The sequence below is a fragment of the Tympanuchus pallidicinctus genome, unplaced genomic scaffold (genome assembly GCF_026119805.1).
Source record: "Tympanuchus pallidicinctus isolate F22 unplaced genomic scaffold, pur_lepc_1.0 scaffold1, whole genome shotgun sequence".
NCBI lineage: Eukaryota > Metazoa > Chordata > Aves > Galliformes > Phasianidae > Tympanuchus > Tympanuchus pallidicinctus.
The window spans coordinates 44003718-44029673 of NW_026294618.1; the positions used below are offsets into that span (position 1 = coordinate 44003718).

General features: G+C 37.1%; 1 protein-coding gene across 4 annotated transcripts in view; it reads right to left on the minus strand.

The window, feature by feature from the left end:
* CDK19 (cyclin dependent kinase 19) overlaps nt 1–25956 on the minus strand; it is a 116864-nt gene that overhangs the window by 51219 nt on the left and 39689 nt on the right. The window contains exons 1-3 of one of the 4 annotated variants that reach the window (XM_052685799.1): nt 22453–22471; nt 22125–22235; nt 12806–12946 (exon numbers count right to left, since the gene is read on the minus strand). The exons of 1 other annotated variant lie outside the window; for it this stretch is intronic. In XM_052685799.1, coding sequence (XP_052541759.1) covers nt 12806–12946; nt 22125–22235; nt 22453–22455 — 255 coding nt within the window. In that variant the 5' untranslated portion in view covers nt 22456–22471. Of the gene's footprint in view, nt 1–12805; nt 12947–22124; nt 22236–22452; nt 22472–25956 lie in introns of those variants that run through there. 2 more of the 4 variants (XM_052685783.1, XM_052685792.1) reach the window with 2 other exon arrangements.

Consider the following 25956-nt stretch of genomic DNA (forward strand, 5'->3'; position numbering starts at 1 on the left):
TGTACACAACCTAGAGATGAGCGAGATGAGGATCATTCAACATTTATTTTTCCACTCATCTCTACACTGCAGAATAAAGACAACTGATTCACTGCTACCATGAATCTCCTGCATCCAGTTGTAGCTGTCCGTGCCCAGGAAGAATGGCTGTGCCTCAAGTTCCCAGGAGACACAGGGACAAGCACGGCTTCCAAGGACATCCCACATCCCAGATGCTGCCAGCCACAACAATACATCTGATCACAGTAAAATCAGTAAGAAGCTGCAACAAAATTATACTACTCAGATAACCAGAATTTGGAGCCCACACAATCTAAACACTACATTGTCAAGGCCAGACCGAATGCGGCCCTGAGGAGCCTTATCTGGGGGGAGGCAGCTGTGTCCACAGCTGAGTATTAGAACTGAGCTTTATGTCCCTTCCAATTGAAGCCATTTCATGATTCTAGCATTTTAAATGACTCCGAAGCTCTCTCAGTTTTCACTATCAAGAATCCAAATTTATATTTACTTGGTAGGCAACCAGTTCTAAGGCTGAGACTAAGTCACACCTTGAACTTAGACAAACAAAAAACAACTTAGCTCATTTACAGCTGGCAAACAGCTAATGATACCCACAGGTCAATGGCCACAAAAATCATTTTCAGAGCAACAGAACTTGATATCAGCTCAGTAAAACACAGCCTACTGGACTTTGCACGTAATTTAAGAATCATCATCCACAACTGCTACATCAAAGGTAATTAAGTAGAGGAAAATTGTAAATGTAAAGTAAAAACGTACAAACATGCTTCATAAAGAAATACTTAAAAAAGAAGACGTTTAAGAAAAACCCACTCAGTAATAATTACAGACAATATGTTTTTGGGCATCTGAACACCAAGGGGAATTTAAGAATGCAAGATATTGTCTACAGAATTATTTCCATAGACATGAGTTATATTTGAGAACACTAGTGATATACAGTGTTACCACACTGCCTTTTTATTAATATTTTGGCTCAATATTTAAGCAAGCATAAACTCTTAATACCACCGTTATTACACTTTGGAGGTTGTTTTTGGGTTTTTTGTTTTGGTTTGTTTTTTTTTTAGTAAAATTCTTAAATAACCAAATAGAAGTAGTTAAATAGAAATAAACTAATGAAAACAACCAAAATTTGCATTCAAAACTTATTATACCAATAGGAATCAAACCATCACAGTGGGAGATTAGCCTAGAGGGGTCAGGGGAGGAGAGAGATTTGAGACTCCAACTCATAATCCAATAATAGAAAACATTTTGGATTTTGTGTTGAGGGACGTGGTTTAGTGAGTGCTATTGGTGATAGGTGGATGGTTGGACTGATGATCTTGGAGGTCTTTTCCAACCTTGGTGATTCTGCGATTTAAAAAAAATGCTATAGCTTAATTAAAAAGAATAACAATTCCTATACTGCTTTTTTGTGTGCACGTGTGTTTGGTTTTGTGCAACAAAGTAGCAAATGAAGGCTACAGAATTGCCAGATAAGTGTTTTTTCTAAGACACTAAAAGGCAATGACTTGTGATCTGCTATCACTGAAGTAAGGAGCAAAGGGGAACAGGGAGGAGAGAGTTGGGTCTGTCTGTCTAAACTCCTATCCCAAGTCCAGATGGGCTTTAATTTCCAGAGAGCAAAACAAAAGAAGAGAAAAGAATGGTTAAAGTCTCCTAATATTACACAGGCTTCATACACTGAGAGTTGCATGTGCTCAAGACTGGTTACTTGCTCCATGACATGCCTTCATCGGTTGGACCATTGCTACTTCACCATTGACAAGTGAGAGAATTTCACAAATACTTGTACCAGTGGTCCAGATTTTCTGCAGTTTTGTTTCTGTATTTATTAAAATTACTCCAAAACCTAATTTTCAACTGTTTGAACATGAAATTTATTTTTATGTATATGAAAGAATGCCATCACCCTCCGTAAAGAATTTGATAACCTGTTCTCTGTGAAGAAAGATGCCCTGTTTCTGCAAAGACCGCTCCACTTCACTACTTGTACAAAAGGTTCCCTCCAGCTGACACGGCTGTGTTGCTTGCTACTGCAGCTACAGTAAGGTCAGTGGTTTCTGAAAAAGGATGGATGTCGGAAGAGACAAAGAGGCCTTGAGATAAGTTGAAATAGCAGCTGATCAGTCATCCAGTGCGCAGATGACATCGTTCACATGGAATGAAACTGAGGAAGAAACTACCATCCTTTGTTAGTCACAGCAGCTTACTGGATCACTGATCAGAGATATTTAATTTAAATGCAAGATCATTTGCAACATTATTACAACATCTCAGTAAAGCAGTAATGACTCCACTGTGCTGACAAATGAAGATTACACACAAAAGCAAGTAACGGGATGAACAAATGCAATGTTTCCCTTTTTTTTTTTTCCTTGCATTTTTATCTGAATATTTCATGTTCTTGACTATTGTATGTGGTTACACAAGGATTAGTTGTATTCAATGATTTTAACATACTTCTTATAAGCTTCATTGATTTCTTTGATTGTAAGTAACAACATGTCAACAACGTGATGTTTGCCCTATTCAGAAAGAATAACGAATCCAGTCAGGAAAAAAAAAAAAAAAGATAGACACTTGTAACCACTGATACTATGCCAGCAGAGCTACTTTCTCCAAGAAGAGAGAAATAAAAACTTCTAAAAACTGCTGCTGAATTTGTTATTTTTCATTTAGAACACAAAATTCTGTTTGCTCACTCCAAGGGTCAGCTGCGCCAGTAAGATTAAGTACATTATGGACTTACTAGAAAGCTTCCCAGAGCTGATGAAATCTGAATGGAGGCTATTGGAAAAGACGACATTTCTTCTGTTTTTTCTTTATCAACAAAATAAATACATACATTCTGGAACAACTTCAATATTTTTGTTCCTTTCTCGCCCTTTTCCCACCTCAGGAAAAGAGATATAAAGCTCACAGGAACCATATGTCATCTGTTGACTTTAGAAGTAAGACGCAGCCAAAAAAACATTAAATCAGTACCTTTGTTTCTTCTGACTCATCTGAATTTATATCCAGCCAGAGTTTTATGGGCATAAGCTTGTTTCAGAACCTGAGGCAAAACATTTTTCTTTAACTGTAATTATTTTTATTACTAAAAATTAATCTACAAACATTTCCTTAATACTCTTGCCAGCAGCCAAAGGTATGCATTAGTCAATCTCAAAAAAATTGTTTTTTTCCACGTACTCAATAAATTAGATACTCTGTGCGTGTGTCATCAAAAGCCTTTTTAAAACATTTAAGTTGTTTTTACAGCCAAAGAAGAAAAATTGAAGTTCTGAGTTATGAAGAATGCAACGTTTTGAATAGAGGTCTCTCAATGAACAGAGCAGTACAGTATAGTAGGAAAGTACCTTCAAAGACCATCCAGTCCAACCTGATCACTCCAGGGCCAACCAGAAGTTCCAGCATACCACTAAGGGCACTGTCCAAATGCCTCTTGAGCACAGACAATCACAGGGCATCAATCATCTGTCTGGGCAAAATGTTCCAGTTTCTGACCAAACTCAGCCAAGAAACATCCCCAATGCCTAGTCTGAGCCTCTCCTGGCACAGTTTTGCACCATTCCCACCCTGCCATTAGTACCAAGGAGCAGAACCCAGCCTGATATTTTCACAGAACGGCCACGGTTGGAAGGGACCTCAAGGATCATGAATCTCCAACCCCCCTGCCACATGCAGGGCCACCAACCTCCCCATTTTAATACTAGACCAAGCTGCCCAGGGCCCCATCCAATCTGGCCTTGAATACCTCTAGGGGGCATCCACAATATTTTAAGAAACATAGAATGGCCTGGGTTGAAAAGGACCTCAGTGATCATCTATTTTCAATCCCACTGCCAAAGCCAGGGTAGCCAACCACTAGACCAGGCTGCCCAGAAAAAAAGGAAAAAAGCATATGCTAATAAAACTTCATTTACTTTTCAGCATGTAAAGTTTCTGGCTTGTTTGTCTGTGTACACTGACACAAACTACTGTTGTTCCTCAGCAATAAATAAAACGGTATACTCTCTCTTAACAGATCTAAAAGAAGAAAATTGTGTTAACCCTACTGATAACAAATGCAAATCGCTTTATAAAACCAACCTTTTCAAATGTGTAGGTATAGCTTTCGCCTTCTTCATACTCAAAAATATGCAAGCTGTGTATAACCACTAATTAGGTTTTTGGACAGATGACAGACCCCTCTACTATAAATGGATCACACATATGTGGGACTAAGAGGCCCTAACTCTTCCTGCAGAGTACTGGCCAATAGTGCACGTGGACACACCTCCGTATGTCCTTCTCTCACACACCTTAACACACACCCTAAACACAAAATGGTAAGGATTACAGCTACAACTAGTGGTTTTAAAAGTTTAAGGATAGCAGCAGACAGAATGACTGGCTACTTATTTATAGAAGCTGAGTGCATGCCCAATCGGGCATGTGGGGGCAGCCTTTCAAGCTGGTGCACAATCCCTGGCAGAGGACAGGACCCAGCCACTCCACATTCCTGCACAGCAGCTGGCTGGCGGGAGAGGGTGCAGGAATCCACAGCTAAATTTACCTTGGATATCAGCATGTTAAAGGCCTTTTTTAGAAGGGCTGGTGAAAGAGGAGTTCCCTGCACTTGTCATTTTGCACTTTGTCTTCCAAAGCACAGTTTGCCTGCTTGATGAAATACAAACTGCAAGTTCAAAACCCGCTTCTGTTTTCCTGCATTTTAGGTAACTTTTCTGATTACCTGCTGGTCTGGAAAAATTTTGTGGGAGGGAACAGGGAGGAAGAGAGAGTTTAACTACTACACTATACATACTACTACATGTACTACTATACTATAAACTCTTAACAATAAGCACTGAGAGATTTTTTGCATTTCAAAGGCTTTGACATGAAAGCAGAGGTAAAATTTAAAATTCTCAGTGAGCTCTTTTGATGTCTTCATACAAAATGCCATTTATTTTAATTCTCAGTCTTTGTTGGTACTTCCATCTCATTAGGATAAGAGTATCAAACAAACAAACAAAAAAAAAAAGCTAACCAAATAAACCACAGATACGCTGCTTTCACTTAAAGGTTTCATGGCATATAAAGCAGTAAACTACAATTTAAATCCCTAAAGAGCTACCAGATTGGGAAACAGAGGTAAAGACAGGTTAAATGAGGTGTGTAACGTGAGAGCAAAGTTCAAAGTCCACACATGGATCCACGATAAGAGACTGCAGATTTACATAATGGCTACAGGATCATTACTTGGCCGAAATGACAACTGCATGAAAAGCCAGCTGATCAACTGAAAACCTCAAAACTCTTGGAGCTTTACTGAATTTAATAAAACTGAAATGATGGAAATTTACTGAAGTGCTAGTATGCACATAAATGAAGAATCACTTAAAACAGCCATTCTAAATTTTTTCAAATCTAGTAGTAAGATTTAATAATAGATTTTTTCAAATTAAAATTATCAGCAGAGTGAGAAGATAAAACACTAATCAGCTGAAGGACTTCTGAAGAGGCTGGACATCCACAGGAGCTGCTGATTCCCACAGAAAGCCTCCTGGCAAGCCACTTCACTTCAGGCTTTCCCTTTCCAAGACAACAAAAAGCCCAGGCTTCAGGTGGCTGCAGCTCCAGACAGCCCTATGAGAGAAAAATCACCGCATTTTCCATCATGTGCAGCTTCTCAAAAGGCGCTGGGCTGCAAGACAGGGGAAAGCAGCTTGCCCTGTGTGCCCTGTATGCCAGTCTCAGCTAGCACTGCCCACTTTACCAGCTTCTGGTGGCTCTTCTCAAAACGTACCATTGGAAAGGCACCACGTTTGTTTCTGCAGTGGTTGTATACTTAGGGGATTTGCTAAGAAGGCTGAATCTGGAAGCTTACATGTCCAGTCATTCCAAAGGCTGTGTGTAGTCATTGTCTGTACGAACAGACATGATGGCTCAAAATTATATCAAACCTCAGCAGCCTGCTATGTCCTTCCACCAAAATTACCAGATTAGCACTCTATAAATTCTGCAGGTGACAGAAGCACATGAGCACTTTGTAATCTGCTCCAGGAAGAAACACAGACTGATTAGCTTAAGCACTTAATGAAAATAGCTTAATACTGATGACACAGTGCAGCAAAGTACAGAACATATATGCAGTCCTCCCCTGATTTTAACGGGCAAGAAGATGGTAATAAAAAAGCTGGAGATGGAACATCAGTGCCAAGTTTTCAAATCACCATCATTGGATTCATCCAAAAAAAAGAGAAAAGCAATTGCCTGCTGTCTCAAATTAAAACCCTTCTCTCTGCCTGTTAGCTGCAGGGTGGGAGACGAGCCCCAGGGAACTTCGGAATGAAGTAATCAAAGTAAGGACGTGCAGCTAAGAGGTCACTCTCGTCTCAGCCCCCTCCCTGGGATGCTGTGCTCCCTAGGAAAGGGGAGCAATCTTCCCAACAATTGTTCTTCAAAATCTGAAGCTTTGTACTTTCCAGGGAGTTGCAGAAAAGTGTAGAATTTGGAAAAAAAAAAAAAAAAAGTAAGGGAAAACAACAAACAGAGAGCTGCACACTGGAGAAAAAAAATATCTTTGAAAGCGAGTGTACTGAAATAAAGGGGGAGGAGGCTGCTTTGGAAAAAGAGGGTTACGCTGACAAAACCACAGGAGAACATGGAAATTTCATCAGCTGAGCCCCACTCTGCAGCTGAAGTAGCAATGAGAGATTTAGGTGTGACTGGACTGAAGAGATGGAACATCACAAAAATCATAAAAGCAAGTCTTCGCTACCAGCGAGAAAAGCGATGCACAGTGGAGTAGCTTACAAGGCAGGTACAGAGAGTACTGTAAGAGAACTGCAGAAACAGGAAGACTTCTGTGGCTTTTCTCCTTGCCCTCTCCCTTCTAGCTTCTGAAAATATCCTTCTTTGGATTAGTTTGGTTTAGTGAGATTGCTTTTACCTGTTTTTCTTTCCTATTTTCTACTTCAACACAGTATATTTCAGTCAGAATCCAAACACACGCACACAGTTACTACCTCTACTCTGCTGTGTGCTTAACAGCTTCATATCTCTAAAATATTTGCTCTCTGAGTGACAAAAACAATCCTATAGCTTTCACTACAACTGCCTTGCTTCACTGAACAATACCATGATAAGAGCTGTTCTGCAGTACACAAGGACCCTACATCCAGAATTTTCTTCACGATTAAGTCACTTGGTTACAGAAGTCTGACATGTCACCACCACCCATCTGCTTCCACAACTGAAGTAGGAAAAGTCCCCCTTCCTTGCAACTACAGCTCCTGGTCAGGATATTTGCTTTAAATGCCAAAGAAAGTATACTTATACTGGCAGAATAATCTGGAAGACTTGAAAGACAAGCTCCCTCGACTTTTTGTCACATTGGCAAAAATATTATTTCAAAGAACTGTAACTAGATTCCTCACAAAATGCAATTCAAACCTCCAAAATTTCACACTTCTCATACATTCAATAAAACAATAATAAATTTCTGGCGCTTATATTATTTTTCCTCAGGCACCAATAAATTTCCAGCTATCCAAATGATTGTGGGAGAGGAAAATTACTGATCACATGTGTAACACTGCCAGCAGACTATGACAACATCACTGAAGATGAAAGTCTCCACTCTCTCTTATGTCTTACCCTCATCCACTTGGCTTCCACACATAAAACCATCTTGCCCACATACCCACCCTACACCACCATTTTTGCAACTGTCAACTGAACTTTTTAACTTGCATTAGTGCTATACACCCCAGGTTGGAGGAAAATAAGTAGAGGAGAACAGAAAAGACTAGAAGCAGCATGGCCTCCTGCTGCATCACTAGGAACTTGCATTTTGAACATTGTCCAGGGAACAACCATGTCTACAATCCACTCTTGCTTGTACCTACATCTTCAAGAATGGTACAAAATGATTAGATTGAAATAAAATGTTCTAAATCTCTGCAATGTTACAACTCACAGATGCCTTTTTGCATGATTTTTACTATAAGCTTATCTCCTTACTTGTAAAAGGACATGCATCAAATAAAACATTCTAAAGCTACAGAGATGCAAGCAAGAAAACAGGAAGTTATTGATCAACGAGTTTTTAATAGTAAAAGCACTTCAGGAGGTTGGCTCATTTTGACAAGTGAATTTACTGGGGGAGGAGGGGAAGGGAGTGAGACAACCATGCTTCTCTGTGAATTTAATTTCCAACATTTGTTTTCAATCAGTATTTTTAATAACATTAGGTAGAAATCTAGAGAAAGACTCAGAACAAGTAGAATCTTACACATCTACTCAGTGAGGTTTCTGTGCACTTCAAATGTCTCTTGGAGATAATACCCCCAGCGCCAGGAGAATGTGCCCAATTTACAAATAGAAATTACATTTCTCAGGTTCTAAAGGAAGTGCACAAGCAACTAACATTAACTACCAAAGGCTTAATAGCACAAGAAAAACTGCTAGAATACTCTTTTGGTAATACAAACACACACTGTGAACAGTAAATGGAAGATCTCCATTTTCAGATGCCTCACAAAGTAAAGCCCTTGCTGAACAATCCTCTCGGATCTCAGTAATTCACATGCAGGGGAGAAGTGGACGAGCAAATCACAATACTCTGAATTATTGCACTGTACACCTTGCATCTTCTAACTTGATGCTGACTCAAGCTACTGAGCACAACTTAGGGATTTCCTTCAAGTAGATAGCCTGTGATTTCTACAGAACCTCCTAAAATCCAGAGATGAGTATCAAAAGGATACTTTGAAAGGATGGGGCCCTGGGCAACCTGGAACAGTACCAGATCTGGAGGTTGGCAGCGCTACCTGCGGCTGGGGGCTTGGAACTTGATGATCCTTGGGGTCCCTGCCAAACCAAGCCATTCTATGACTTTCTAATATCTACATTAATAATGCTTTTTCTTAACGAAAGGCTCTAGAAGCTAGCAGAGCCTGCCAAGTCTCCTTCCCTTCCTCTCTCCTCTCACACGTGGCTTTCAAGAATGCTACTATGTTGAAAACACAAAATTATCTTTGCCCAACAACATGTAATCCAACAACAAAACACCATCTCAAATGACTTGATAGGAGCAAAATCTTAAGTGCTTTTTATAGTCATATCAATTCCAAGGTAAACAATCTGACACCATGATATTCAAAGAAATAAAATTCTAATACTCCTGTCCCATATTCTGCACTGGTTTTAATCTTACCCTACAGAAAGTTGCTGCTAAGCATTCCTAAATGATGAAATTTAACAGCTAAGCAAAAAAAAAAGTTACACCTTAAAGCCATCTCACACCTTACAGCTATTTTCAGAATAAGAAAACTAGAAACAAAATACTTGAACATTATGAGAAATTAAACTACATAGTACATTAAATTATTTTCTTATTTCTAGATGCACAAGTACAAGCATACCTGGTATTATAATTTGCCTTAGTTTGGGTACTTTCCTAAAATTGGACTTGTGTTGAGGGAGTTTAATCTGAAATAAATCTTACACCAGAACTGGTTAAATGCAAACACTAATTTAGAGTTGAAATTTAACTAAATCTTTCAAAAACTTCGCACTTTCATGCAAGTTTAAAGGAGCATTTTAGCAATAGACTGAATTGATATAATGGAAGGTGATGCCAGAACAACCTGCTCTGGTTTCTGCCACCATCTTCAATCTCAGGCTTCTTTTGCACCTTCTGCTGCACACATCCCAGTGAGATTGTTCATGGATCACAAATAACTCATTCTGCAAGAGAAAAGCAAATGCTTTCTGCTGACTTAGCTCCCTGACTGAGCTTACCATAAGTTAGATAAGTGTCACCTGTCAGCTAATTAAAATAGGTGATAATACCATGGCAATATTGAAGAAAAGACTGTGACTGTCTCCTTGTGGCAGAAACTATCCCTTAACTCATGCCCAAGGACATGATATGTATTGCAAGTCTGCAAGTTCATTCTGCTTGCTCACCAGCTTTGTTACTCTTTAATGATTTTGCTGACTACTGCCAATCCTAAAAACTGCTTCAGAGTAACAATTTTACCTACCTAGCAATATGAATCCATTCAGAAAAAAAAAAAAATCTTTTATAAGATGTTATAAAATTTTATAAAAGAATAATTATATTATAAGAATTATTATAAATTTATAAAAGAATGAATTTTATAAAAATTTTATAAAATTATAAAAGATTTATGTTATAAAAATAACATTTGTTATTCTATCTCAGGATATTTAAGTTAAGATAACACCAAACTAAGATTTAAATGATGTTACTAATGCTCCTCAAATAGTTCCAAACAAGTACTCTACAAAATATCTAACTTGTAATCTTTCTACTTTTTATTGCAACATTTGTTGAATAAACTCTAAAGGTCATTTCCATAGCTGAGGGAAATTTGAGTAATATCATCATAAATACTCTTAGAGAATCTAATTTAAAAAAAATAATAATAATAATACCACTTCTATGGATGTTATCCTTGGACTATATCCAAATGCACGCTAAAAATAGTAGGAACAGAGTTATATTAAACCAGGAAAGCACAAGGTGTCTTGATGCAAAATATTGGTTTACATAAAAATAGAAAATATTTTTCCCATGGAAGTAAACTAAAACAGCCAAGGGAAAAAAAAAAACACCAGACCAATTACTCCTCATCTTAACAAGACATTGTATGTTTATTTCTTGTTACTACACAAGAAATTCATGCTAGTGAAATTGGGCCTGAGGTAGCAGAAAAAGCAAAAATTACAAGTACGATTTTATGAATAAAAATCATAGAATGGTTTGGGCTGGAAGGGACCTTTAAGATCATGTAGTTCCAATCCCATTTCTATAGGCAGAAACATCTCCCACCAGATCAGATAATCACAAAAATTTTGGTTAACTGAGAATTTAAGTTGTTAACTAGACAAACACAACACCTCCTAATTTCAAAAGCAGACATGACACATACAAAATACCATCACTTCTTATCAGTGGTTAAGATACAAGCCAACAATTTGAAATACCTGAATTCTTCAGAGATGGACAATGATATTTTAAAAAGCTAACAATTATGACATACTTCCACATCACTACTGTACCAAGGCAATTTTTAACCTTTTCCTTTCTCTCACGGAGGCACTGAAGAATTAAACTTATTTACATGGGAACACATTAGATTCAACCAATTTCCATTCTCCCTTCCCAATTATTACTACATCACCCAAGCATTATCACACCAGCGATATGAAAAATAGTCTTTCATGAAAAGCAACCCTTACTTCTCAAAGCTCCAAGAGAAATGAATAACATCAGGCAACAGATCGGTTGCAACACATCAACAATTGATAAAACTTGCAAAGGAGCAGCACAGGTCATGCAAAACACCTGGTGCTGCAGGATAGAAATAGTTTTATGAATACATATTCTTCCATTAAACATAGCTGAACATAGACTTTTCAGGTGTTCCTTTTTAAACTGTGCCTGATTACATCTCAGCTTTCTGGCAAAACAACAGCTGTCTCCTTAGGAAAGGAGTAATTGTAGCACAGAAGTCAAAGATGTATTTGCACTTGCTTCCTGCTTTTGCTCATGGCTACCAATCTGAAAACAACAATAAAAGCCCACAAGTATGCTAACATCTGGAATTTATCAGAAAGGTCAACAATAAATAACAAAGAATGAGGTAAAATAAATAAATAAATAAAGTGATCCATACCAAAACTTGAATCCTAATTCCAGCCACTTATCAAAATTAAATAAAGTTTATTTCAGAAAATATCTGTGATTTCCATTCCAGAGCTGCCTCAATTCGCTCATAGCTTTTAAGAAAATATTCAGTCCACATCCAAAAATTAATCTGGGCGCATAACTACTATTAAGTACTTGAGAATAATCTATGTCTTGCTTACAAAACTAAATAAATGATTAGAAGCTTCTGGACATGCAAACCCATTTTGACTGACTAGGGCAACTATGAGAAATATCGAAACAGCAGTCACTTCATACACAGATCACACTACACTTCCCACCATAATTCCTACTGATCTTACTCTGTCAATGCAGTGTAACTACAAGAAAGGATCTGGAATATTAACCACCACGTAATTGGTATGCTTCATGCTCAAAAATTCAGTTATAATGCAATATCAGCAGACACTATGCCCATGTTGACATTCTTCTTTTTTATAACCACTGCAAGAGATCACTTAAGCATTATGAGCGATGGGAAATTTTAAGGGAAAAGGGGTAACTAAGACAAGGCAACCGGCTGCCCTTGTAATCTGCAATCAACTTGAAGAGCCACACCAGGTCATGGGAAATTTCTAAGACGACAATCCTTTCAAAGTTCTTTTCCCACGGTCAGAAAAAAATACCACACGGAAAAGAAACACTCCATGAAAAAACTACTCTTTCACTATCTTTTATAGTAACTCGTACGTAAGCCGAACAATGTACAAAGGTAGCAATCACCTTTCTAGTTAAGTGCCTTTTCAAAGTAGTGCACAAACCTCTAAGAATGTTCAACCGATGCATTATCAGCTGGCTCATGTACTGTTTGCGGATATTGACATTTGCAATCCTTTCACCGGATCTGTTGTCATTGTTTGAGCTCAGATGACTCAGACACAAACAACGCTATTTTCATGTTTAAAATCACCACTGGTCTCCCACAACAATAACAGGAAGAACTGTACGGATCGATATGCAAGATTACTAACAGGGACTTTTCTCCTCCTACCCAACAAGACACACGTAAAACTTTCTTAACCAGGTAAAGCATGCTGCACTTACCAGATCCCTATGAAGCACCCAGTTCGCATGGAGGTAATGGATTCCATCAAGGATCTGGTAGAGTAGTGATTTAACCATAGATCTTGGCAATTGCATGGGCTTTTTATTTGCTTTTGAGGCACGGTGAAACTTGATTATATGCTAGAAATAAAACAAGCAGAAACGTAAGCTTGTTAGACAACAAAAAAAGAAAATCTTCCAACTTAAAAAAAACTATTAACAATAAATAATGGAATGAAATGCAAAGTCTGTTGAACTTTGCAATTAAAAAGTAACAGAGTGAGGTGCTCCCAACATCCTTAAACTGTTTTGATCCTCTCAGTTGCTTGAAAAATAGTTGTCAAGCTTTTGATAATTTCTGAAGACTAGCTACTTACCTCCAGTAACATTTCTTGTTCATTCTCCTCCCTCCCTCCTCCCACCATTCCACCTGAGATCCTCCTATCCTCACTGCTGCTAGATCAGAAGCTTCTAAACCAGCAGCACCTATTGGAAAGAGACTTGCATTCCATGTTTCCACATCTTCTATAAAAACACCCAGAACCAAGTACCCACCACTACACTTCAATATTACCCCTAAATCAGAACCTAGCAGAGAAAACTGAAACAGAACAAAAAATCCACATTATTAGGGTGGGATAATGTGCAAACATCTAAAGATCTTCAAAGTTTTGGCCATATACTTCACTGATGAAGATAAGCCAGTGGTTCTTGAATTACAGAAGTCAGTCAGTCCACAAGACAACAAATACTGCTTGAAACTGAGCCCAGGGAATGCAAAATGGATCCCAGCATAAGTCAGTTGAAAGATTAAGAAAAAAAGAATGACAAGATTACTGACATATCATGAAATATTCATAAACTGATTAATATTTATTGTAAGATCTATGTGAAGATCACGTGTCAGGTTTGATTTTGCTGCACCATATAGCAAGAAATAAAATGGGATGAGGCCCTTCTACCTTTTCAATCCTCAGATAAGGTGGAGCTATGCAAGGGACAAAACTGATTTTAACACACTGCCACTAAGCAAAAACTTATTCATTCTGACAAAAAAAAAAAAAAACAAACACCTTACTCTTTTTGAAGTAGATTCAAAGAAGCATTTCAAATAACAAACAGCTTTCAATTACACACTTTTTGTGAGAACGAAGTTGTAAAGACAGTTTGCAGTTGTAACAAAAGCTATTCCAAATGTTAAGCTTTAGTGTGGCATGACTACTGATTACCCAATTTTTGAACAGGATTTGTCCAGTTTCAGATCATCCTCCTCCAAATTTAGGTGAGAGCTAATAGTTAGACCTCCACCACCACTCCACATTATGACTATTACTACCAATCCAAATAGAAATGGTTATGGGTTAATGTTTCCTCATGGATAATGTTACCTCTGGCTCTCACCAGAACCTCAGTAACTTCCAATACTTCAGCCGCTGTTAAACTGTAGTTAGCAAAGTTATAGATACTACTATTTAAAGAGAAATTAAGAAGCAAAATCAAGTGCTTATTTCCAATCAACATTAATGTTTCCATTGATACTTCTTACAACGCATAAAACAGGAGTGCCTTTATATTAAAAAAAAAAAAAAAAGTTTAAAAATAATCTGTAGGATTAATAGATTTTAATATATAAATGGACACTAAAAAACAAAGCTCTTGGTACCTGATTCTTTAATTCTTTAAAGGAAAACTTTAAGGAATAATTTCCCTGGACACATTTTCACACGGCATGTCACAAAAAGATTGTCAGAACTTCAACTCAGAATCCCTATCTTCCAGCACTGTACAATGTCACTGGTAACAACTTTCATGTGTTACTACAATATGATTTAAAAAGCAGTAACCATTCCCTAAAACTCAAAATTAATATCTTTATATTAAATTATTAAAAAAAAAAAAATACAAGAGCACCACAAGGCAAGAGTTTCAGCACAAAGACCCACAAGCCAATCTGAACCCTTTTTCAAAACACATAAAACCACTAAACAGGATTTCTCTACCCATTTGAAAATTGATTAGAATCCACAGAAAACATTCATATTATAATAAAGGCATACAAAAGAAGAGTCTGCAAAATGGTCTCATAGACCACAACACAACTGAATTAGCACCTCAGGAGGAAATTTACACCTCTAGCCCCAGTAAAGATGCTTGAGTTGCATCTCCCAAATGCAACAACACTAGGCCAGGACCTCTGGTTTCTGCCCTATCCTCCCATGTTCCTGCCTGCTTTCTTCCGAAGAACCAAGAAACCTGATTTTCTTTCTTTCAATACTCACAACACTGTTGTTTAGTGGACTTCTGTATGGCTCCAGTTCAGGATCAGTTCTCTGCCCTAGAAATTGACATTTTCATCAACTACTTGGATACAGGACTTGAAGGCATACGATGTAGATTTGCCAATGATACTAAATTATGAGGACATGTTGATTCCTTCATGGGCAGAGAGGCCTTGAAGAGAGATCTTGACAAACGAGAGGGCTGGGGAATGACCCAGCATGAAATTTAACAAGAACAAGCGCTAGATTCTGCAACTAGAACAGGGGCAGCTCGAACTACATGTACAAACTCAAGGGGGACAAGAGGCTGAAGAGTAGCCCTGTGAAAAGGGATCTATGGGTTCCAGTGACAGTAAGATGAAATTAAGTCAGCAGTGTATCCTGGCAGCCAGAAGAGCCAACTGTACCTTTGTCTGGAGAGCAAGGAGACTTAATTCAGACAGTGGTTGCAGTGACTGCCTTGAACCTTCTCCCAGTGATAAAGTAAGTACCTGCACAAGATGTGCAGCCATGACAAGTGCCTGAGTTGCTAGAAGTAGTTAAAAGATTGAATAACGTTAGAGGTGCAGAGAGATCTGTTGATAATCATAATCCTATAGCAGCTAACAGTGAAAAGAAGTACCTTAGTCCCTGGTGCCAAGAAAAGCCAAAGTCCTCACACGCACTTCAGTCCTCACTCTCCAGCTTCACTACCAAAACCTGATACAAAGCTTATAGCAGTAGACACCCAAGATACTTATGACTGCAAGAAAACATACTTACAGCCACCAGTGAATACTGTAAAAAGAAACAAGTACTTGTAATGGGTAACTCCCTGTTAAAAGGCACAGAGGCTCCCTTCAACCAGTCCAACTGAGTCTCAAGAGACATGCCTTCTCCCCAGAACCAAGAACTAGGACAAATTTACAATCAGAAAGATTAATATGGTAGAAAGCTGATAGAGGAGCATAACAGCAAAGAGACTAGCAAAGATGGAATGGTGTTACAAAGGGAAAGGAAAGGTGCTCACCCATCTCTGAAGATCTAGGCTTGCAGTAAGAACTCCACAAGGGACAGATCTCTAACTAGAGATCCTTCCTCAGTGGCAGTCAGCCCTTAAATGCAGTCTAAGAGAGGTGGAGCCAGGCTCCACCCCTTCTGGTCACACAAATGAATTGCCTTCACCTGTGCTCCCAGGGCTGACCCTGTCCTTTCCCCAGGTGTTCAACCAGTGGTTCAAGCCATAACTCAGTTACCATACAGACACTGCCAAAAAAAAATAAAATATACTTATGACTCATGGAACAGTATTCAGTCTAGTAGTTCATGCACCTTGTATGTTACCAAAAGTGTTGAAACAGGCTTGAAAATTGGCTTATGAGGAACTGTGTACATTTTCTGAACCTTCCACCATAAGCAATTTAAACAGAACACGAGACAATACAGCTCAAATTCATTTAGTTTGTTCCAAGAAAATCCCTAGTATATACACCCAGTATCCAAATGAGCACTCAAAAAGATCCTAATTTTAGTCTGCTTGTAAGCAAGTCAAACTTATGCACACTGTGGTAGTGTTATCCCATTCCTGATTCCAAGAGCTGTCGTTTACTACAACAGTGGTCAAACAAACAAACAAGCTACATTCAGAAGTTCTCATGAAGTTAAGTCCCTAAAAGTGGCATTTCACATGTGTCTGACTAAAAATGTTGCAATATGGGCTGCTACCTCAACAGACATGAGATGATTCACGCAGAAGCTCGATCTTAAGACACAACTCACTGGAAAACCAGATTTCTTGAGTTCTACTGCTTAAATATATTTATTTTTTAATTACATGCATCTCCACCAAACTGAAACAATCTTTTCAAAGCAGGTGCCTCTACCTGCTGAAGTAAATTGCCTATGTGCTCTTATTCTCAACAAAATACTTTTTACATATACCTTCAACCAACTTCTGATAAAAGAATACAATTATGTCAGTCAATTTCAATACACCAGTAAAATTAGGCTTTATTATTAAACAGATGAAGGTTTGATACACATTAAACCTGTGCCAGGGTAAAGAGGATGATTCAGATTACATGGCATCAAGTCTTCTCTCTTCAACGATCAGTACTCAAATACTGTTATATATCAAATGTAAAGCACTTGAAAGGCGAAGGAAAAATAAGAATCTGGAAATGCTAAACATGCATTCTTTGCACAGTTTTCAAAAACAGGAAAAAAAGACAGACCCAATTATCTTAATTCACATTTGTTTGCTGTTTCAGGCTTAAGCATAGAATTGATTTCAGGCACTAATGTTTAGACTAAAAAAAATTCTGTTGAGGGTATATCACAAACTAAACTCATATCAAAACAAAAATGGATAGAAGCACTTCTACTGACATTGCATGCATTTCCAATTTCAGCTACATTATGACTGTCAACACATACTAGCCCACACAAAAGAGAAGAGATAAAAATAAGTTTCAGTTCCCTCCTTCTTAACAATGCTGTTACATGGTTGTTCTTTAGAATCCCTTTAACTCAAATTGCCAATGGAAAAAAAAAAAAAAAAAATCAATTTCCAAGACACAAAAGGTCAACATTTTGACAGCTAAAGAAGCTTTAGCATTCTACGTTTTGATAAACCTGACTTCCTTTAAATATTTATACTTTGAAGCATAGTGAACATAAAACAGATTCAGTATTGTTTTTCCCAGGTTTTGTAGGGGTCTCTCTAGTTCTTCCAATTAAGACCAGAATATGTTTAGAAAAAAAAAAAACAAAACAAAACAAGAACAACCTTCAAACAGCAATAAAGTCAGAATTCAATCACCCTTTCACTATATACCTGAAATATCCAGTATTCATGTCACTGCTAAATACAAATTATCCTTAAATTCCCACAACTGTGGCAAAAAATAAAGTGAAATAATGTAAGTGTGAAGTGATTCTCAGACAAGACTACTATCAACAAGGAATGGTGTTGCCATCTGCAAGACGTTCAGCCAGCACTTTTGTGTCAAAAATAACCCCATCTATTTGGAAAGGATAAATCATGCCATAAAGATGACTTTCCATAACAATGCCTGTTGATAAAAATCATATCTTCAAAGCAAACAAAAGCTGTGCCAGCCCACTCTCTTTTGCCCCCATAAATCTTATATTCTTCTATCTTCTAGCAGAATCCTTCATTGCTAAAGACATGTGACAACAGAAGACTACACAGAGAATTGCCTAGTGGACTGGAACTGGATTAAGAGAAAAATGCACACATGACTACAGAAAATTAAAAGAGAAATATAAAGCTACTGCACTGAGAAAGGTATTTTAACACGAATAAAAACATTTGTAATCAACAAGTATTATCATCATGACTGAAAGCTAAACTGAAACCTAGAGGAAGTAAGAGTTATAACTGATTATACCAGATTTGGAGAAAACTAACCTAGATCTATTATAAAACACTCATGTGATTAAGCACATTTGCAAAGTTGTTGCATAAATTGGTATGCAAAACCCTCACAACTTCTTTTAGCATACAGGAATATTATTCAAAACGTTGTTGAAGCAGAAATCCATGCATTCAAAATAACTTTTTTTTTTCTTTAAGTCATTAAAGACCATAGAAGTAAAACAGATATATTAATTAAAGGAATCACACTTTTCCATCCACACATAGTTTTTCTCTTAGACTATGAAGTCCTAACTGCATACTTGAGGAGGTTAATTAAAAATAGTATTTACTCATGGACTTGACATTAACTCAGGTATGTGTTAAGTAATTTTGTTTGTTTGTCTGTTTTAATCTAAACATGAATTAATCAGGAGAGAAAATCCGGATACAATTTGAACGAAAAACATCCAAGATGTTATGAGTAAACACTGAAAAAGTGAAGTCCTTCACTAGAAAAAGAAACAAGAGATAGTTGGTTCTCTAGCTGTGAACATCTGAAACTGCTTTCAATTAAATAAAACAGACATCAAAGTTGTGAGACTGAAGCAAATTACCAAGAGTTAAAGAAAGAGTGTAGGCCATAATGCATGAGATATTCAATAACAGTGGCTGACACACACCTTCATAACCTTGTGTCAGGCGTCCCTTTTGCACACAGTGAGGTAAAAGCTAAGGAATCTCATATTTACTTCATAGTATAAGCATATGTGAGCAGTGATGACACTGTAGACAATACACTATAAATCAGCACACGTGGCACATTCAATACCTTAAAAATGTTATCAGCTGTCAGAGACTGATAGCCCAGAAAAATCATAAGGAAACCATTTGTGGGTCACACTAAATTTTGGCAACTGTTTTAATTAAACATGAATTATAGATCAGTTGGTCAAAAAATCTGCTATATTCTTACACATTCTTTTCTGTAATCCCATTAAGACTTTTGCATAGTTTTGTACAACATTACTTGAGAGGCAATGAAGGAAAATCTTTGATCGACTTAGAAATCAGACAGTGAATACATTTGCTAGCAATGATAACATCATAAGTCTTCATCAATGCCTGTCAGAAGTTGTTCTAAACAGGCATGGTTTTCTTTATCCCTTGAAAATGACATCAACAGAAGTTACTGCAAATTATACAGTATGGTGCTATTATAACTCAAATTTCAGATTTGAGTACACTAATCCTTGGGAACTAAATGCAAAGTTAAAAAAGAATGTTGCTCACTATGAAAGAACTTTTTAATAAGCTTAATTGGCACCATCACTTTTCCTTATTAGAATGGGACAGTTTTCTTCAGCATTACAAAACGAACAGAAAAAGATAGCATCTAACATAGTTCATTCATCTTTTGCCAAATATTTGCATTACAGAAACTGAAAATGTAATGATTTTAATTAATCTGTTTATAAGTAATGAGCATTTATTCTTCTCATTGACGCCAGTATGCCATACTAAAGTTGGGCAGCTTTGAATAGAAGGAAGATTCCCATCTTTAAAAACAAGTCCTGCTACGTAACATGAAGATATTTACATTTGAAACTGCATTGGTCTCTGGGAGTCTGTATTTGTCTAGTGATGGCACATCAAGTCAATACTTATCAAAACTTCAATCTTACTAAATTTGATATCCACAGTGAAGAGACTTACTTTGCTTTGAAGTGGTGCTGGGGAAGCACACGGTGTAAACCAATCACAAAAATGTGCCAATCCCCTATTACAGTTCCTACCTCAAACTGCTGGAAGGGCACAAGTTGTAAAGCACAGAAAATGCAAAACACAGCACAACACAGAATGACATGGTTGTTATTACTGAAATGTGTTACAAAATCAGTGGATTTTCAGGAGGCTTTTGAAGAGGATAGTGAAGGATCTTTACGTACGTTAATTGGGAGGCTGTTCCATGTGTAGGAGGCAGCGTGGAAAAAGACACAAAGTAGGGAGTGAGCAAAAGAGACAAAAGGGGAATCAAGAGCGATGCTTGGGAAGTGCTGACAGTAAAGGAAATGAGGACCAACGTTAAGCCAGAACCAAGACTGCCTTGAGTATGGCTAACTTTATGCAAGGGAGGAAAACGAATTCCTGCAAAGGCTTAAGAAGCAAGGAAATATGGGCAATTATATAGGAAAGGAGAAATGATTTGTGTAGCATGTCCCATAGGAAAAAAAAAAAAAAAAAAGCAGTAGGAAGTGGGAGACCAGTTCACATCAAATAACTAGTATAACAAGCATTCAATTTCAAATAATGAAAAAGAACGAAATTCACGGAGATTATGACCAATACTCAGCCAAGTGTAAGGGGTGGTAGGAACATTAGACTGCAGCAATTCTTTAGATAAAGCTGTTAAGTTATGCAAAAAGTCACCACGTTGTGTAAAAAGCAGATGCCCCAAATAAATGTGAATGGAAAAGTTGAGCACCAGTATGTTTTGAGCGTCTCTCAATGTAGCAGTAAAATATGTTTGTCGTGGCTGTTTTTTTAAAAATGAGTAAACTCATGATGATGCACATATAAATTCTGTTCCATACAGAGTTTTATCTGCTGCATTCCTATTCATCATCACTGGCACCAGTTGGGAGAAATATACAGATTCACTGTACACATAAATGTGATGAAGAAAACTTCAAATACAAAGGTGCTACCCTACAGGAGAAATTCAAATACATTTTTAAACATAAAAAGGGACTGAAATCTCATTACTGCAATCGTTCTAAGCCAAAAGTACATTTTTTACATAGTCTGTCTACTTTTCTTCCAGATTACAACTTTTTTTTTTTTGTCATTTACAAGTACATATGCATTAGCTCTTGTACAAAAAAAAAATTAAAAAAACCAAACCACTCTGTCACTATCATAGTATCATTGCAAATAGCAATTTCCATATTACTGAAGCATTAAGAAGTAATACTGGAATTCATTTTTCCACTTCCTCTTTTTTATAGTATTTTCAAAGGAATTATAAACATACTGATTACTAGTCATGTTTGATACCTTTTGGGTTTAAGTCTTAATCCAAGTCCAGGCAACTCACTTCTTACTGAAGTCTTTTCACATTTCACTGGAAATTTACTGACGTGCAAGTCTCTATGCCTCTTCCATATAATCTTAGCACATCAGCAGACCCAATCAATAGTGCTTTTTTTGTTTGTTTTTTTAATTTTCATCCCACTCGTACTGCCACAAATTCACTGTTCAAAATTAAATGACAGAATGTTAATGCCATTGTATCTCAGTAAAAGGAGTCAGTAAACAGTCCCACTATTTCTTTTTCCTTTTTCTTTGTTAAAACTGCAGTGAAAATAAAATACTAAATAGATTTCCAATCTCTGTTTTAGAAGGTCTCAATTTAGGAATACCATCTTTAACCCTAATTAAATCTTAATGGGATGCTGTTTTAGCTTCAAAATTAAGTCTGGCATTTTAAAAATTCTACAGAGATTTTGCAGGTTTTAAGTGAAAGCCCAAAGTGTAATAAGAACAGGATGTCAGGTAGACCCTGAATTACAGAGGAAGAAACGTATGCATCTCTGTGTTATACAAAGGCACATCACACACACTTCAGCTTGTCCAAGCTCCTTTTACACTAGGTCAAACATTCAGGGAAATCTGTACTTACCCACAAGTCATGCTCAGCATAATCAAACAGCAGCCAAACCTTTCTGTCACTGTGAGAAAGGAAAACCTTCTGTAATGCAATCACATTAGGATGCTTCAACTCTCGTAAAAGCTGCAAAGAGAGACAAGCTGCTGTTATTTCCACGTTTGTTAAAAAAAAAAAGTATTAGTCTTAACCACAACTAAATAAACAATCCTAAACAGGCCCTAGAAGAGAAATACTGTATAACACCCTTATCAAAGGTAAACACCAGAATTTTAAAATATGTTAGATTGCAGCTGGTGCAGCCCATCAAACTCCTCATGTGGACAACACAGTTAGTGATTACCATACAGTTGTTTAATTTCCCATAATTTTTTGCATTTCATTCCTGTCTCAATTGCCTGAAAGTCTATGGGGTCCTTGTTTTCAGAACATAAGAGTGTTCTGAAAGAAAAGCTTACTAAATAACTGTTATTAATAGATGTTCCAAGTACTCTTCTGTAATCCAGATATAAACCTGAACTTACTGTTTGCCAGAAACAAAACACAACTGGGTCTCATGACTACTATACCCATAATTAAACTGCACATGAAGGCATGCACCACCACTGAAGTCACCGTTCTGACAGATTAAATCAGTCCTCAGAGGGAACTGGGAAGCAGTAATTCCAAAAATATCATTCCCATGGAATCACTTTTTTTTTTTGAGACACTGCCATCATAAAAATGATTCACTACTTCTGTTTTATCTGAAAATTGCTTGCATCTGCAATGCTACTATATGAATTGCCAAGCATCAGTTTCTAATGGCTAAACAATAATTAGCATAGACTCCACAGTACATCTGAGACAGACAAATCATCCTCTTTTTTTCCCCTCCAGAAAAAAGACATTAGATGTTAATTTTAGGGTGAAAAAAAAAGAAAGTGATTAATTGTAAACCATACTGTCCCTTGGCTACACAGATACTTTTGAAGACAAGAGATCTTCTAAAGAATATTAAAATAATTTAAATCATTTCAGCTTTCCAGGAAATTAAATAATGTAAATGTTTCTTTTCTAGCATGCAGGAAGTGTTTTCTTCTGTTTCTTCCTTTCCCTAACACAAAGGGTTAGCCAGCTCTGAAAGATGTTCCTACCTAATGAACTCATAAGCAGTCATTGTCAGGTATCACATTTTATCACTTAAACAGTAACATTAACTCTTAAATTATAAACTATCAGAAAACTAAAGATTATAATTGTGTCTCCTTGACGTATATTAAAAAAAATACTGCTATATACCCTTTTTTTTTTTTTTTTTTTTAAGCAATGCTACAACTATTTTCCAGTATGGATTGCTTCTGACTTTACACCGTTTTAAATAAAGTTAAAAAAAATCTTATATAGCAGGAACTTTTTTATTGTTACTTTTTTTTTTTTTTTTTTTTTTTAAAGACACTGTTACCAATAACATTGAGATAAAATAATTTTGAATTTTGAAACAGTCAGTGAGATGAAGCATTCTCTCAAGAACTCTGCAGGAAGAAGTAGCCAAACAGCACCGAGCTCCATAATGAAAACCAGCACATTATAGAAACGTTGACAGAAGTTCTATGTACAGCATAAGAACAAAAACAATGCCTGAAGCATTCTGCATTAACTTAAAGGCACTACACAAAGGAGACAAGCATGCATACATTCTTCAGTTCTAAGCAACAGTGTGCTCAAGCCAAGCCGAGCAGAGCACTTGTGTAGTGGTGGTCACGTGCCAGATTAATAAGCAAAGCCTGAAACCCTTCCTTTTCATGGAAGCCACGTGAAAGCACTGTCCCTTTTCAAAAAAAAAGTGGTACATTTCTTATCCACAACAATGAAATGCACTCATTTATAACAAGTAGGCTATTTTTAATCATTTTTTTCTCATCTTTTGATGCACCTTGGATGAAATAACAAGCAACATTAAATAAAATCTCTCACATGAAAGAATCAAACTCATGCTGGTTTGATCTTAAACACTGATTTTTGCAAAAACCACAAGGAAGAAATCATTATGTTACTGTGATGTTATACATGTTGAGCCTCCACCAGAACTTCTGTATCTGAATGGAGTGCTTATAAGCAGTCAGAGATGGAAAGAGGTCTCAAATTAACAAACTCTGCTTATCCATGTTACAGGCACTCTCTACCTGCATGCTTTTCAAGTCTACTCTGCTCTGAAAGTAAATTAACATTATTACAGAATTTTTGAGAGGTTACCTAGCAATTTTTCCTAATTATAATGGAAGCTGGATATGTCCCAGTAAATCATAGAATCACTCAGGTTGGAAAAGACCTTAAAGATCATCAAGTCCAACCACTCACTGACTGGAAGCTGGCAAATGTCCCACATTTCAAAAAGAAGACCCCAGCAATCATAAGCCTGTCAGTCTCACCTCCGTGCCTTGCAAAATTACAGAGATTATTCTGAGAGCTATTGAAAAGCATCTGAAAGACAAAGCAGCCATTGGTCACAGCCAACTCGGGTTCATAATGGGAAAGGCTTGCTTAATTAATTTAATTTCCCTTTTATGATAAGGTTACTCACCTTAGTCGACCAAAGGATTTTTGGATTGCAACAAAGCTTTCAGTACAGCTTCTCACAGTATCCATCTGGACAAAACAGCCAGCACACAGCTGGATGAACACACAATGCAATGGGTGATGGGTGAAGCTCAAGTTATAGCAAACAGGGCTAAATCAGACTGGCTGCTTTTTCTAGGGTTCATCAGGATTCCATTGTGGGGGCAGTTCTCTTCAATGTTTTGTCAGCGACTTGGATACAGGACTTAACAGTATACTAATTGAATTTGCAAACAACTCCGCATCAACCCCATTTAACTACACTGTCTTTTTTTCTTTTTTTTTTTAAACTAAACTGCTCCATAAGTATGTACTGCTTTAAAGGAAGCCAGGGCAGTATCCAGTTCTTCAGTTAACCTTAAACTAGAATATAAGGGCCTTACGTCAGACTTGCCACTTCTGTTTTTTGACTGTTTCTGCTATGATGGGAAGCAGTTGTCATTGTGCAGGTTGAAAATGAATCCAAATTCAAGCTCTCTGAATGAGGGAATTCTTCCTTAAATACATTATCAAACAGGAAGTATGGGGCAAAAAGGACAAAAAGGAGAGGTTTAAGACTACATTTAGATAAAACTGTAGCCTAATCTAATGGCTCACCTCACAGTTTCACCCTTCTGCTATTCACTTGATGAGCTGTCACATGCCAAATATATAACAGTTGTGAAATGGCTGCATGACAATTCTTCACCATAAACACATTTCACAAATGTGTACTGTGGTTGCACCTAGAATCCCAAGGACAACTTCAGAGCCATGGTAAATCATTCTCCACAGCTTTTCTGAAACACAGATTACTGCATAAACTTTGAACTTATAAAATAGAGGAATAAAATACAATACCATTTTTTTCTGAGGGCTTGTGAAGAACTGGGAGATTGGGTTAATTCAAAGCTCAAGGCAGAAGGAACTAATACACTGTTTTTGTATTTGTAAGATTCCAGTCTTCATGACCACACTTTATTACAAAAAATAATCCAAACATAAAAAATTTGCAACTGCTAGAATTTATTATCAACTGAACACAGCACCCTATCTTAACAGTGCTTCAGCTTACTGTTCTTTCTCTACAATTCCATTTCCATTATGCTCAATTTGCAGTAAAACTCTAGTAAGAATCTGTCTCTTAGGTGACATACAATACACTTCCTTCTTGTTAACAGCACACAGAGCCATTTTAGTCTTAAAGTCTTTGGGAAAGGCATCAGTTTGCACTGTCAACATTCTGTGCAACTTCGGATTTAGACAATAA